The sequence below is a fragment of the Epinephelus lanceolatus genome, chromosome 10 (assembly GCF_041903045.1).
Source record: "Epinephelus lanceolatus isolate andai-2023 chromosome 10, ASM4190304v1, whole genome shotgun sequence".
Lineage (NCBI taxonomy): Eukaryota > Metazoa > Chordata > Actinopteri > Perciformes > Serranidae > Epinephelus > Epinephelus lanceolatus.
This window is the reverse complement of record NC_135743.1, coordinates 12,435,512-12,449,135: the sequence shown is the minus strand read 5'-3', so window position 1 is coordinate 12,449,135 and position 13,624 is coordinate 12,435,512. Positions and strand designations below refer to the sequence as shown.

General features: G+C 40.7%; 1 protein-coding gene across 4 annotated transcripts in view; it reads right to left on the bottom strand.

Annotated features, from left to right (window-relative positions):
• The window catches only part of adam22 (ADAM metallopeptidase domain 22), a 108,242-nt gene extending 95,688 nt beyond the window's left edge, over window positions 1–12,554 (bottom strand). For 3 of the 4 annotated variants that reach the window (XM_078171535.1, XM_078171538.1, XM_033640347.2), the window contains exons 1-3: window positions 12,103–12,554; window positions 11,652–11,812; window positions 6,872–6,948 (exon numbers count right to left, since the gene is read on the bottom strand). In XM_078171535.1, coding sequence (XP_078027661.1) covers window positions 6,872–6,948; window positions 11,652–11,812; window positions 12,103–12,199 — 335 coding nt within the window. In that variant the 5' untranslated portion in view covers window positions 12,200–12,554. The remainder of the gene's footprint in view (window positions 1–6,871; window positions 6,949–11,651; window positions 11,813–12,102) is intronic. The other variant, XM_078171537.1, reaches the window with a different exon arrangement.
• Window positions 12,555–13,624: the final 1,070 nt, after the last annotated feature.

Below are 13,624 nucleotides of genomic sequence, written 5' to 3'. Positions count from 1 at the left end.
TACACATTGAAATATTTTAGTATTCTCACCATATGGCAAACTCATTTCTTATTTCAACAGAATGTCTCAGTGCAAGTTCTGTGATATAGCAACCTCTCATGGGTGCACCTGACCAATAAACGCTCTCGTTGGTTGATGACGTAATGCAAACAACAATATTGGCGGCTGGCAAGAAACAATGTCGATCTCTTACAGGCAACTCACTGACAGAATCTTGGTTTATATTTGACCAGCACAGCCTCATTGTACCATTTGATCTCAGTTTTTTCAACTTCCATTTTCACTGTGCAGGAAACAGTATGCCGCCCACTTCCTGTTCACAAATTCTTGCTATTACAGCTAAAAACGTCACTTAAAAGTTTTTAAAAACACTGTAGGTGAGAAATAGGCAATGCAGTAACATAATCTTGATATATATTCGATCAGCACTGCCTAGTTTTACCGATAACAGAAATTACGTCATCCAGCGGGGTTTCACCAGTGGGTGAGGAGGGATATCTCTGCACTGGTTAGACAGAGGGAAGTTTACCACAGTTCATTTACACATACTTCCTACATTGTTTTGATGCAGAGCTGGTTAAAAATCGGGGCAGTACACTTTTGAAAACGCAATGTCCTGACCCTTTTCCACCAAAATTAGCACATGTACGCAGGTTTTTAACGTGTGAAAACCTGTTAAAAATAGGTGATGGACTGCTTTCCCATTGTCAGTAGACCACAGCTGTGCAGTCGTACGCCTTCCTGTTTTTTGTTTCAGGTGTGTCACGTTCAACGTCATGGAGAAGCCATTAAACATGTTACTAAAAGTAGAAAGCAGCATTGAGGCCAGTGAAAATGTTATGGTGGTTACTCCTTTTTTTATATTTGTTACGTACCCAGTCTCTCTCTCAAACTTACAAACTAATCTGCAACAATTTAAGCGCAGCTTAGACAGAGATAGATGGTATTTAGTGGCGAGCCGTCATTGCATTGCACCAGCAAAGGGGGAAAAATTAGCGACTCTTGCATTTCAATCACAAGCTTATTGGAGCTGGAGCCATTAAATACCCGTAACTACTGCAGAGTCATTTGTCACAGGAGTGAATGCCGACTAGAAACTTTCCAATTATATACAAAAGCAAGATGTAAGTGGGTGTTAGTGGGTTTCTTGGCCAGTGGTAAAGTGTGTGAAAATATTTTTTTGTGAGTGAGTACTGAAATATAATAGCAGGTGAAAATAAAACAACACTAATGTTTTTGAGTTTGTAAATGTGAACATCAGCACAATAACATGCTCATTCCAGGCTGGTATAATGTTTACCATGTTCACCATCTTAGTTTAGCATGTTAGCATGCTAACAATTGCTAATTAGAGCTAAACACAAAGTGCAGCAGAGGCTGATGAAAATGTCACCAGTTTTTCCAGGTATTTTTTCCTAGGACAGTATGAAGTAGTATTAAAAAAAAAATGTTCATCTAACGATGATGCTAAAGCAGTAGGCAACCTACGCTCCGAAGCCTGACCCTCTCCAGTGGCTTCCTGTAGCTTTGACAAAATATTATACGGAAATAGTATGGATACGTTTTTTTTTTTGTTTGTTTGTTTTTTTACATTTTCATTTTCAATTATAATCAGTGCTTCCCCTACCATTATATTGGGGGGCCGCATTTTCCTGACCGAACCCAACCCAAGTCCGAGACAATTATAACCGAGCCCGGCCCGAACCCGCAGCACGGCACTGTACACATTTAATGGAGCGAAGCCTGTGTTGCGTTCAGACGTTGTCACGTGAATAACAAATTCCAGCACTTAAATAGGCCATAGCACAACACAGCAGCACAGCATGTCAAGTGGGCCAAACCCGAGCTAAACTGTCGACTAAAATGTGCGTCATTTGTTCATGGCCTGGCGCCTTTTCCCCTATATTTTGCCAAACCTGGCTAGTCTTGATTCTCCCTCGCTAAGCTAACTATGGATTCCAAATCCAAAAAAGGAAAAGTGTTGGAGGAAAATTGAAATTTTAATTTAATTTGTGCATGGACAGATTAGTTTGCTAATCGCTGTAAAGTTTTCAAGCATCAAATACTGATAAACATGTGGTAAACATGTTAATGAATGCCTGTTTAGACCTACTGGTAATGTTTAAAGGCTAATTTAGATTTAAAAGGCTGTGTTACCGTCACTACACGGCTCAAATATATTTTGTGGCTCCAGACTTTTTTGGTTGGGCCAAAAATGGCTCTTTTAATAGTGAAGGTTGCTAACCTGTGGGCTAGGGTTAGGGTTAGGGGATCACCAAAGTCAGTACGCGTCAACCTGAAGGGACCATAAATATCTGTACAAAATTCCGAACTACTACATAGTTATTGAGATTTTCAGTCTGGACCAAAGTGGTGGACTGACCATCCGACAAACAAAGCAAAAAATGTGTGTGGACAACAAAAACAAGGTAAGGAGTTCATAACTGAAATTAAGAGCACTAGACTGAATAAGTATATATAACAAATAAGATATCCAAATACAGCATGTTTTTTATATTTACAAGACATATGACTTCATAACAAAACACCTACACTCCTATTATTCACAGATAATGGCCGAACATTAACTGAAGACTCTGAAAAGGCTCCTCAGAGATGATCATAATAGAAATAATATGTACCGTAGCACTAGAGACACAGCTGACAGCGAAAGCTAAAAAACACATCTTTCTTGTTTGCTCATGGCAACAATTAAACACAGAAAAATGCACAGCGGCAGAGTCAGTCATTGATCGAAATGAGAGAACTAGGTTTTGTTACTGGAGGCCAAAAAACAAATGTTGGCCCATTCAGCTAAAATACCTCCCACTCCTGCACCCACACACACATCAACTGGGTTTAATCTGTCTGGCATGAAAGCTATCTGTAAACAAAATCAGTGTGGCTGTCAAGCGGGGGATCAGTTCACGGAGGAGTGTGGTAGAGGACGATGATGATGAGAGAGGAGAGAGGCAGAAGACTATGGGGTGTAGTCATTCAGACACATGGGGAAACTGGAGATCTGCCCCAGAGACGGACGGAAAACTGAACCAAAACAAAACATTCCTACAATTTAAACAATGCTAATCACCACACACCCAGGACTCCAACTAGCCAAGCTTACCATGCCGCCTGCCTTAAAACTAAAAAAAATTCTAGATATTTTAATATCAGAACACTGCTTTCTGTATATCTGTGTGGACGTTTGGGAAACAATGACATCATCTCCTCAATTCGTGAATGCCCATTGCTGCTTTGTGTAATTAGCATATGCTAGAAACCACAACAACGGCGGACTACTGGTTTGCTAACATTTTATTAGCACTGCTACTTTACACTTGAAGTTAGTATTGCTGCACTACTTCACAGACAAATGGAGCTGCTGCATCAAATGTTTTTGCGCCACCTCACCGTCCGCAGTTCAAAGTCTGCCGAAAATGACGGTTTTGGATCAGACTCAGTCAAACCAGCAGATGGTGGGACACTTTCCAAAGTGGGATTGTTGCTGATGAGCTCCTTCATCCTTATATTGAACAGGAATCAGTGGTGATGAGATCTCCAGTAGGTATTTCAAAAAGGTAACATTTTACTACCTTTGCGATGTGGGGAGACTTCTAAAGACAGCTAACAGTAGCGAGTGTTTGGTGTCATTTTCGCAGCCTAGTGTGGACAGAATTATTTTTTAAAAAGGAGGGGAAAAATATCTGTTTTCAAAAATATTTGTATACGTGTTAACAGGACATAATACTCTCCACATACACTACTCTACCATACCCATCAATGTTCTGATTGTGATGATCACTCACTAACTGATACATTAAGATGAACTGCAATGCCAGGACTAGAGATAGATTAATTAATCAGCTAATTATTACTTAACATCATAGTTCAAGAACAGAAAAAAAATAAAAATATTTAGTCTATGATCAAACAAAACAAAGTAAACAGAATCTTCACACATGAGAAGCTAGAATTATCTGATATTTTTGTTTGAAAAATGACAAACAATACACATTATTTTTCTTTGTATTGATTTATCTTTTCAGCTCTACAAAAAAAGTACCACAGTTTTCTTAGAGAAAACAGATGAATGTCACAGTACAATGCTCCACTGCACTCTTCTCACTCTCTCATTCTTATTCAGAGCCACACATGTCAAACTGTTGCCCAGAGCTGTCTGGTTGGAGGCTACTCCACTCACTCGGAAAGCTAAAAACAGGATTTCACTCAAGTGTTTCCTTTCAGTCGACATTCTGATGGACTTTCTCCACCACAACCCGTTAAGAGATTATAGAAAAAGGACGCTGCAAGCACACTGTGTCACACGCATGAATAATGACTCGGCATCAAACCAAATGCTGATGAAAGTCTATGTGCATGTGTGTGTGTGTGTGTGTATTTGTGGACGACACATTTCCATCCGTGACTAGCTGATGCGTCACGCAGCGAGCTGCAGGTTTCACAGAAACATACCCTCTAAACGTGGGAATTCCTGTGATGTAACGTTTCACTCAGTAGGAGAGTGACTTCCGCTGTGGTGAGCAGGCAGAATCACGGTATGTGTGTTCACAGGCTTTCTGTTTGGGGCTAAATGAGACAAACAAGCCATGGTCTCAAGGAGTGAAAGAGGGAAACAGAAGCAAAACAAACACAGAAAGGTTTAGAGAGAAAGATGCCAACAAGGGTGATTTTAAAAAAGTGTAAGAGGTCGAGGCAAAAGGGAGCGAGAGGCAGAGTGAGAGCGGGAGAAAATAAGGGGAGAGAGAGTTGCTCGCTTTCCATCAGCAGTGCTGTGATCAATATCAGTGTCTGACAGGGCAGTGCTCCAGCCTCTACTGTAAATCACTTCCTATTATGATGGGACCTCTAAATCACACAGACACACACACACACACAATAACCGGCCTGCTGCAAACACACGCACACATGTAGATAAATATACATTCATTTACACAATGGCCCATTTCAGCATACACCAGCATTAGATATTTATGTCCTTAGAGTGCAGTTCCCCAAAAACAGGCAATAAACAGCACTAAAAGAGCAGGAAAATATGACCTCAGTCCAGCAGAACCACAATGACCAACTTCAGTTAAAATACTGCAGTCAGCGCTCGATTAATGCGCAATATGAGCCTGGGGATTTACACGAAACAAGAACAAGTGTTCAGGCCTGAAAGGATGATTCAAGACTTAAAAAAAAAATTTCTTTACTCGTCCCCAGGGAAATTTGTGTTGGACATAAAGGCTGCCTCATAAAAATACAGGTAGCAGACATAAAGTGCAGTCAAATACGTGCAACACAGCCCCTTATTTCACACCTTGCTTACTCATTGACACAGGGATGAAAAAGTTTTATACCTTCTTTGGCATTCTCTCCTGTGTTTAATTGGAACCCTATAGAGTTAACCTGATGGAAGCCATTAAAATTTTGAAAACAGGACATGGGAGGGGTTTGCAATAATTATCCTAGCCTGTGGATTGGTTGATGGATACCCAGACAGGCTGTTTTTATGCTGTTTGGACATATATCTACGAAAAGTAATGCACCAGAATTCATGTATAACCCACGTATATCAGGAAGGCTGTGATTATATGATTAATGAGCTGATGGGAGTATGGAAGGAAGTAGTAAGAAAAGTGAAAGGAGGAAGGTTGGGGTGGTCGTTGGGTCAAACAAACACAGGACTTTCTCCAGGAGACCGGTGTTCAGAACCGTGTGAAACAAAGTGAACTCGAGTCATTTAAGGATACGTCATTCCCATATTTCTTTTTCTAACCCTAATCTCCATGACTTCACTTGCCTGAACCTAACCTACATAGCCTTACTCGTCTAAACCTAATCGACATAACTTAACTTTCCTAAATCTAACAACAGTAATTAGTTCAAGTTCAAGTTCAAGTTAAACTTTATTGTCCCTGAGTGGACAATTTGTGCTGCAGCATGGTACAGACATAAAGAGAAAGACAAAGAAACAGACACCAGAACAAGAACAATTTAGCAATACATATGTAATTTTACATCAAGTATGTGGGTAAAAAAAAAACATGTTTCTTTTCCGAGCAGTAACTTTCCTCAATCTAACCTACATAACTTGACGTTAAATATGTAACTTTATGTTAAGTACGTAATGTTATCTCGTCATTTGCAGGGCACAAATTCATTACATATTATACCAACCACTGTGTGTCCATATTTGTAAAATATCATATGAGTCATTGTATGACGGCCACTAGAGGTTGCTAAAGCTTCTAGAGGGTCACAAGGCCTTCTTGATTTTAACAGGTGTAAGACAACTTTTTACAGTTGGCCATGGATTATTATTCAAGGTATAATTTTTAAAAAATCTCACAGTAGAAGGGCACTGTGAAGACCTGAACAAAAGTTATACTAAAGGGTCATCACCCTCTGCTAAACAGCCTTGTCCTGCATTTAGAGTAGTACGCATTTAAAACAACCAAAGAGCTAATAGAACAATGGCCAAGCGTCAGAGAGAAGAAAACATTAAATTTGCCAAAAAAAGACTATTAAGTATGATTGTTAAAAAAAAATATTAAAAACGTAAAAAATATTAAATACGTAATACAGAGTATTGTATTGAATGTGCAGTTTTACACAAAAGGGTTAATTATACAGTTTATCTGTTTTTATTGTTATGCATTGAATATAATGTGAAATATCCATAAAATTTGTCACATAGTTAGGGGTTGTCAGTTTACTGAATGGTAAAAAAAGGGGGTTCCTTAAGGAAATAGGTTAGGAATTACTGGCCTAGACTGATAGATAAATATCCAGACAGACACACAGATAGCTATTAGCAAGCCAGACAAACAGACACTCAGACAGACAGATGTAATAATGTAAAACTCACTGATTCAGTTCCACATCCAAGATGAATTTTCTGCCAAAAGCATCGACTTGAAAGCTTGCTTGGGCCACATGGTTCACCTAAAAAGGCAGAAAAGACAAGTTATTCATGTTAACCAACTGCAACCATTATCATATTCATGGTTCAATTCATTATCTTATGCAAGGATCAATTCTCATCTACATTGATGGATGGCTGTATTGTCTTTTTCAGCACCAATCAGCAGTAAGAATATCATTGGTTTCATTGAGCCATCACGGTCTGTCCTCATACTCTGAATTTTAATTTCTGCTCACGTAATCTCACGTTACACTTCAATGCTCCAATTTAATACAGTTTATGTAATGCACACTCACACACACATATACACACACACTTAAATGAACATACACATATTATTTGACCATTGATTTTCATGTTTACCAGACTGGGTTTGTAACAGTTTCACAAAGCCAAGGATTCATTGAAATTCTTAAACCCACACTGAACCATATTTCTGTCTGGCAGCAATATGAATGTAAACAAATATAGAAATGGAGACTCATCTCTAACTGCATGTGCTGTGTGTGATTGATTTAGTTGGAGGAGGGTCTGATTCATTTCCAGCTCTGGGCACATATGGTACAGGCTTCATGACACACCCTTGGGTCAATGAGGACTCCCTACAATCATTCCTGTGCAAGTCCAGGGGAGTCCCAGAGCTGAGCTGAGACACCGCTCAGCCTCCCCCAGGCTACCTTCATTACAGACCGGACATCGCATGACAACCTGGGGAGGAGGGGTGTGTGGGGTTTCTTTTGTTTCCAATTGAGGGGGTGCCCATGTGCTTACCCAAGGATGACCTTAGCCCGTGAGGTCCCCATTGACCACAGACTCTATTGTTTGTAGGCGTGTGTCTGCGCGTGGTCAATGAATATATGAGCAGGTAAGAGGGTGTGTGGGTGTGTGTGTGTGTGCGAGCACGTACAAAGGGCAATCCCTTTCCATGGCACACTTGTGAAGAAATCTAATCTGGCAGATTGGATCCATGATGGGAGGAGGTACCAGTAATTGTGTTTAATGAAAGCACATCCCAGCTTGACTGAGTCGGGCCAATATTCTGAGGCCACCACTGACTCTTCTTACATTGATTTCTGAGTTATAGCAGGCCTGACTTTCCACTCACAACTGTGGAAGTATGACTGTAAGTGCTATCAATGCACTGCACACAGACTGAGAGGCAGGAAGGCAAACATGCAAACCCAACACGAACTGATTCCATTTAAGGCGTTTGTTTTTTTTTCCCCACCAAAACAACACGAGCACTTTGCTGAACTCCACCGCTGCTCATTCAGCAGTGAAGGTGTTTGTGTCTGAGACCGAAAATAGGCAATGCAACGGAGGTCTATATATAACTTCCTTTGTGTCAGAACGGTTTGACAGATTTGTTTTTAGGCTGCTGATCTAAAAACAGCCAAATAACTGATCAAACTTTGTGCGAGTGACATCACGGCCGATTGCAGCGCAGATTCAACTCTCTGGAGAATAAAAGCCTCAGAACATCAGAAATCAAATCAAAAAACATCAGAAATCAAATCAAAGACGCACCCATCTCCTCCTCCTCCTTCCCTCGATCTGTTCCTCACTTGCAATGTATATTTTATAACCTAATAAGAACTTTGAGGCTGTTACTGATCGCCCGGTATTTTAATAACCATGATCTGACACAATCCATTTTTTATAGCAAAATAAACACATCTCCTGAGCTGTTAACTCAGGAACTGCAGGTTTATCTTAACTGTCTCCAGAGAAGGTAACTGCCTTGTTCAAATATGAGTTATCATCCTTTGCTCTGCAGATATTAGTCTCCTTGCTTTAAACTCCAGTTCACAGAAAGATGGTTTTGCGACAAAACCTGTGATGGACATTAGTATAAGCTTCAAAAGGAAAATATTAAAATGATATCTGATGGCAGATGGTTCCTGTTAGCTTGTTTACCCGTCTGAGGTGTGAGAGAGACAAAGGGTTAACACCTCCCTGCCTGCTACCATCTGTAGCCCTCTCCACTCTCTGAGCCCTGAATAGGCTAGCCTACACAAACCTAAGCCGCACAAATTAAAAACGCATGACAGGTTTGCACAATGCTAATTGACTCATCTCTTGAAATGAACCCAGCAGACATGCTGCTTCACTGAACTGACTCGGTAAACACAGTTACAGTGATTATGGTTATTACTGCACTGTATCGGTTATTACAGACGAGGCCAAACAGCTCTGCTAGGCTTTTTTTTTTTTTTTTTTCCAAACAATGTTGTTGTGCCTGTTGGGTTTAGATAATCAGCAGCAGCTTTCTGCATAACTTTGCAACATGGTAGATTCAGTGGGCGGTCATGTCCACATTTACTGCAAAACAGTTTAACCCATGCATAACCTATTTTACCAACAAGTCTGCGGTGTTCTGCTTAAACACCAGCTACAGTAGAAAATAATGTTAAATAACTGTGAACATACATGTACATGTTTTTTTAAAGGTCCAGTGTGTCGGATTTAGAGGGATATATTGGCAGACATGGAATATAATACTCAAAACTGTGTTTCAATTAGTGTAAAATCACCTTAAAATAAGAATTGTTGTGTTTTCTTTAACTTAGAATGAGCTGTTTATGTCTACATACGAAGCAGGACCTCTCATATGGAGGTTGCCATGTTGTTTTACTGCAGCCCAGAATGGACAAACCAAACACCTGCTCTAGATAGGGTCATTCCATTTTAATGTCGGACACCATAGTTCTCCTACAAGCTTGGCACATGGAGGCAGTGTTGGGGACACTTAATTAAATTACAAAATAAATGTAATTGTAATCAGTGACAATAAGAGTGGACTGAGCAGATAACTTTTGTAAACAGTGACACAGACTGACTGAGAAATCAACTCAGGTTGGGGAAACAGAATACAAATAATTTTTTACTGTACGTTGGATTTCTGCACTGTCACTGATCGTATAATACACTGTGGGAAATACTGACTTTTGCCATGTCGTGTGTTTCTTGTTTGCTTATGTGTCTTGTGTGTATTGCTAGTTTAAGGAGATGGTACCTGTTCTTGTTCCTTTGTAGGGTTTTACTGGTTGAAACTACAAACTGAATTTCATCAGACTGTGACTCTGACCGGCATCTTGGCATAACTGCCAGCAACCGATACAAGTTACTGAGAAAAAAGACGTAATTAAATTACAGTTACTAATCAAAATGGTGGTGTTAACAAATGATTTACATCTGAATATACTGTGTTCAGTGAAAAGCTTACATGCAGAGTACAACAGTAATTCTGTTGCTTTGCATCTTTTTGCTGTGCAGTAATTCCTTCTTTTGACAGAGCCTATTTCACGACATTATATATTTATTGCCCAGTTCAAAACATTTGTTAGAAAGGTAATCAAAAATAATCAAATGTAATAAGCTACATTACTTTGAAGTAATTAAAATAGTTACATTGCATATTGCGTTTTTAAAAGGAGTAACTAGTAATCTGTAACCTATTACATTTTAAAAACAATCTCCCCAACACTGCACAGGAGAAGTTTCAGTTCTGCAACCTCACCACAAGCTGCCGATAAATCCTACACACTGGACCTTTAAATCAACAAATTATCTCTCTTTAGAACAAATTTCCTGCAGATTATCACACTAAATATTGAGATATTCAGATCGTGCAGCCAAAAAGATGCTGTTTTTTTTAGACAAGTAATAATAATAATAATAATAATAATAGTTCTTAAACTTAAAAACATTACATAAAACCACATTTTTATGAGGATTAAATAAATTTGATTATGAAAGAATTGTGACAGATGTACCAAAGCAGGACATTTAACAGTTAAATTAAATTTAGTGCTCCTCTGGTGGACAGACTATGTAATAGTGAAAAAGTGACAGTGTTTCTTAATTTGGCTACCTTAAAAATACCGTATCTTTAGCATTGATCTGCAACTTCTTGGTGCATATTGGTTATCATATAGGCTATGCTGATGTTACCAATTAAGGACATAGATTTTATTTCAACACTTGAGGGTTAACACTTAATTTCCTGCATTATGGTGAGTTTTTACGCACCAATTTCAGGTAGAGATGTCATAAATTCAATCAGAATAAAAGTCCTCTGGTGCTTTATTGTTTTTTATTGTAAATTATATTGAGGAGGGCATATCCCCTGAGTCCCCCTTTAAATCTACACCTATGTTACCAATAAATCTGTGATAAGATGAAGTCTGCTGATATCGCCCACTCAGTTATATAAGTCGCGCTCTAACAGTTAACCTTTAAGTCTTTTATTTATGACTAAAGTGAAAAAATGCTGCTTGATGCATGGGACATGGTCTGGTATAGGTGAGGCAGCAGCCCAGCTGGACATGCAAGATGCAAGTTATCACTAAATTATTAATGATCCTGGTTGGCCGGATGACTACAGCTGATTTCCTACAGTAAATGTGCAGCGTGGACAGAGTAACAATTGAAGAGGTGATCAGTTTAAAGACAGGGTGGTCTGCTTTTTGCATATGAATGCAGTGATGACCCATATAGCACCTGCAGACAGTCTAATTAGCACGGCCTGTTCCTGCCTAAATGTTTCAAGCTTCTTCTGTTTTGCTTGTAATTAACTAATTATTAATTTCCCCTCCGAGGGCAAGGGCAGAGGAGGGGATGAATCAATGCAAACATAAACACGCAGGAAACAGAGCAGCAGCAGCAGCAGCAGCAGCAGCAGCCTCTCCCCATCCTGACAACAGCACAAAACACTGTGTACCTGTGTGGAGCCGGCGCTGGCTTTCACCCTGGTGCTGAGCTCATCCTCTGTGATCTGGCTGTGGTTGTGTCTGCTGTAGAGCAGGCGGAGAGGCACCGTATCCTCCTTCCCGACAAACCTGCCCGCATCACGAAGAGCCTTCAAGCTCGACAAGGCGTCTCCTGCACAGAGAGGAAAACACAGATTTCAGTACCCGCCTGTCCCTCCGTGCGGGAAACAGAGGTGATGCAGAGAAGCATTTATCACAAACACCGCCATCTGAAATGTCGATTGGTCCTATTTCCTTTGATAACACGGAACAGCTACAGGCTACATGCATATTTTAGATGGAGACTGTGAAGTAGCCAAAGCTGTGATACAAATAACAAACAGACACAGGCACATTAATGGCGATTTAACGATTTGTTTGCGCCATAATAATTTCTATAATATCTAAAATAGCATCAGTTACCATTTTGGGCATTAGGGCTGCTCTGGTGACCGACGTGCATCAATCCACAGACGCACAAAAGGGAAATCCACCATCGCGGGCGCATCATCAGCATCATCACCTTCCACTCTCTTGTTGGAAATTATAAAACAATGCGGTATTCCAGGAGCAGGCTCTCGGGGTCCTGCCTTCGCTAGGGGAGCTGGAAGCCGGGGATGGTCGTCTGGTTAGCGCAGTCCCTGTGGTTGGGGGCCATCGGGGTCCTTACGAGTCTGAACGCCGAGCGCGTCTGAGCGCACCGAGACCCCGCGGATCAGCAGCACGGAGGAGGCGAGGAGGAGAGAGAGAGGAAGGGAGGGGAGGGGAGGACTGGGGACACCTCCTTAAAACACATCAATATCCAGCGGCTCACTGCAGAAACGTCTAATGCATAAATATGAGCGAGCAGTGGAGACAGGATGGAGAAAAGCTGCGGGCCCGGCCTTCACCGGCAGGGATCATATCAACGCCCGCCTCCTCCACCTCCCTCCATGTTCAATTGCTGCAGGAGCGCCATTCCTGCCCAAATCTGCCTGTTATTATCATCATGAGTCACTCCATCATCTGCCAGTGCTCCCAAAGCCAAGTTACAAGAACGGGAATATCAATAAATGCCTGTGTGTGTGCAGTGATGTTGTTTTTGTGCATGTTTTATTATTAATTATCCCTTATTAGGACTGCAATAATAAAATATTTGTCTTTCAATTCCTGATATATTTTCGATGTTTTAAAAAAAAATTACAACACGTCAAATATCTGGGTTATTTTATATTTTTCAAGGGTCCACAAACGCTTTAAACTGTGGACACGTGGCGGCATCAACAAAAGGGACAGTTCGCCCTAAAATTAAAAACACACATTTTTCTCTAATCTGCAGTGCTGTTTATCAGTCTAGATTGTTTTGGTGTGAGTTGCAGAGTGCTGGAGATATTGGCTGAAGAGATGTCTGCTTTCTCTCCAATATAATGGAAGAAGATGGCGGTCGGCTTGTGGTGCTTAAACGGTCAAAACAACCCGGTCTTAATTGTAAGTCATCAAAATCCAGCACTTGGCTAGTGACTTGCAGCGTCAGACACTGACAAAAAAAACCCCGTCCTTTAATGTCAGCATGATATGCAGCCAGTTGACGTTCACGACGCTCAACTGCATCAGGGGGAAAAGTGACAGGAGAAGAATGGAAGTTAAGGTGGCCAAAGTCTGACTGCAGCGGGTGGGAGTGATAGTGGAGGAGTCCAACAAACACTAGTCTCTATATACAGACTTTACATTCAGTGAATGTAGAGTCTGTAGGCAAACCCCGGAGATCTTGCCTCCGGAAGAAGAGCGGAAGAGCCCTGGTTTCCGGTTGTAGGCTGTTTGTAGTCCGCGTGATATTGACCAATCACGTTTGAGCTGGCTGCAGTTGTTGCCAAGTTAAATGGTCCGTACAGTGAACTAACGAAGCGGGACATAATTGGCGTCACTGCAAACTCTGAATCCATCGCAATGGTTCAGCATAATTACT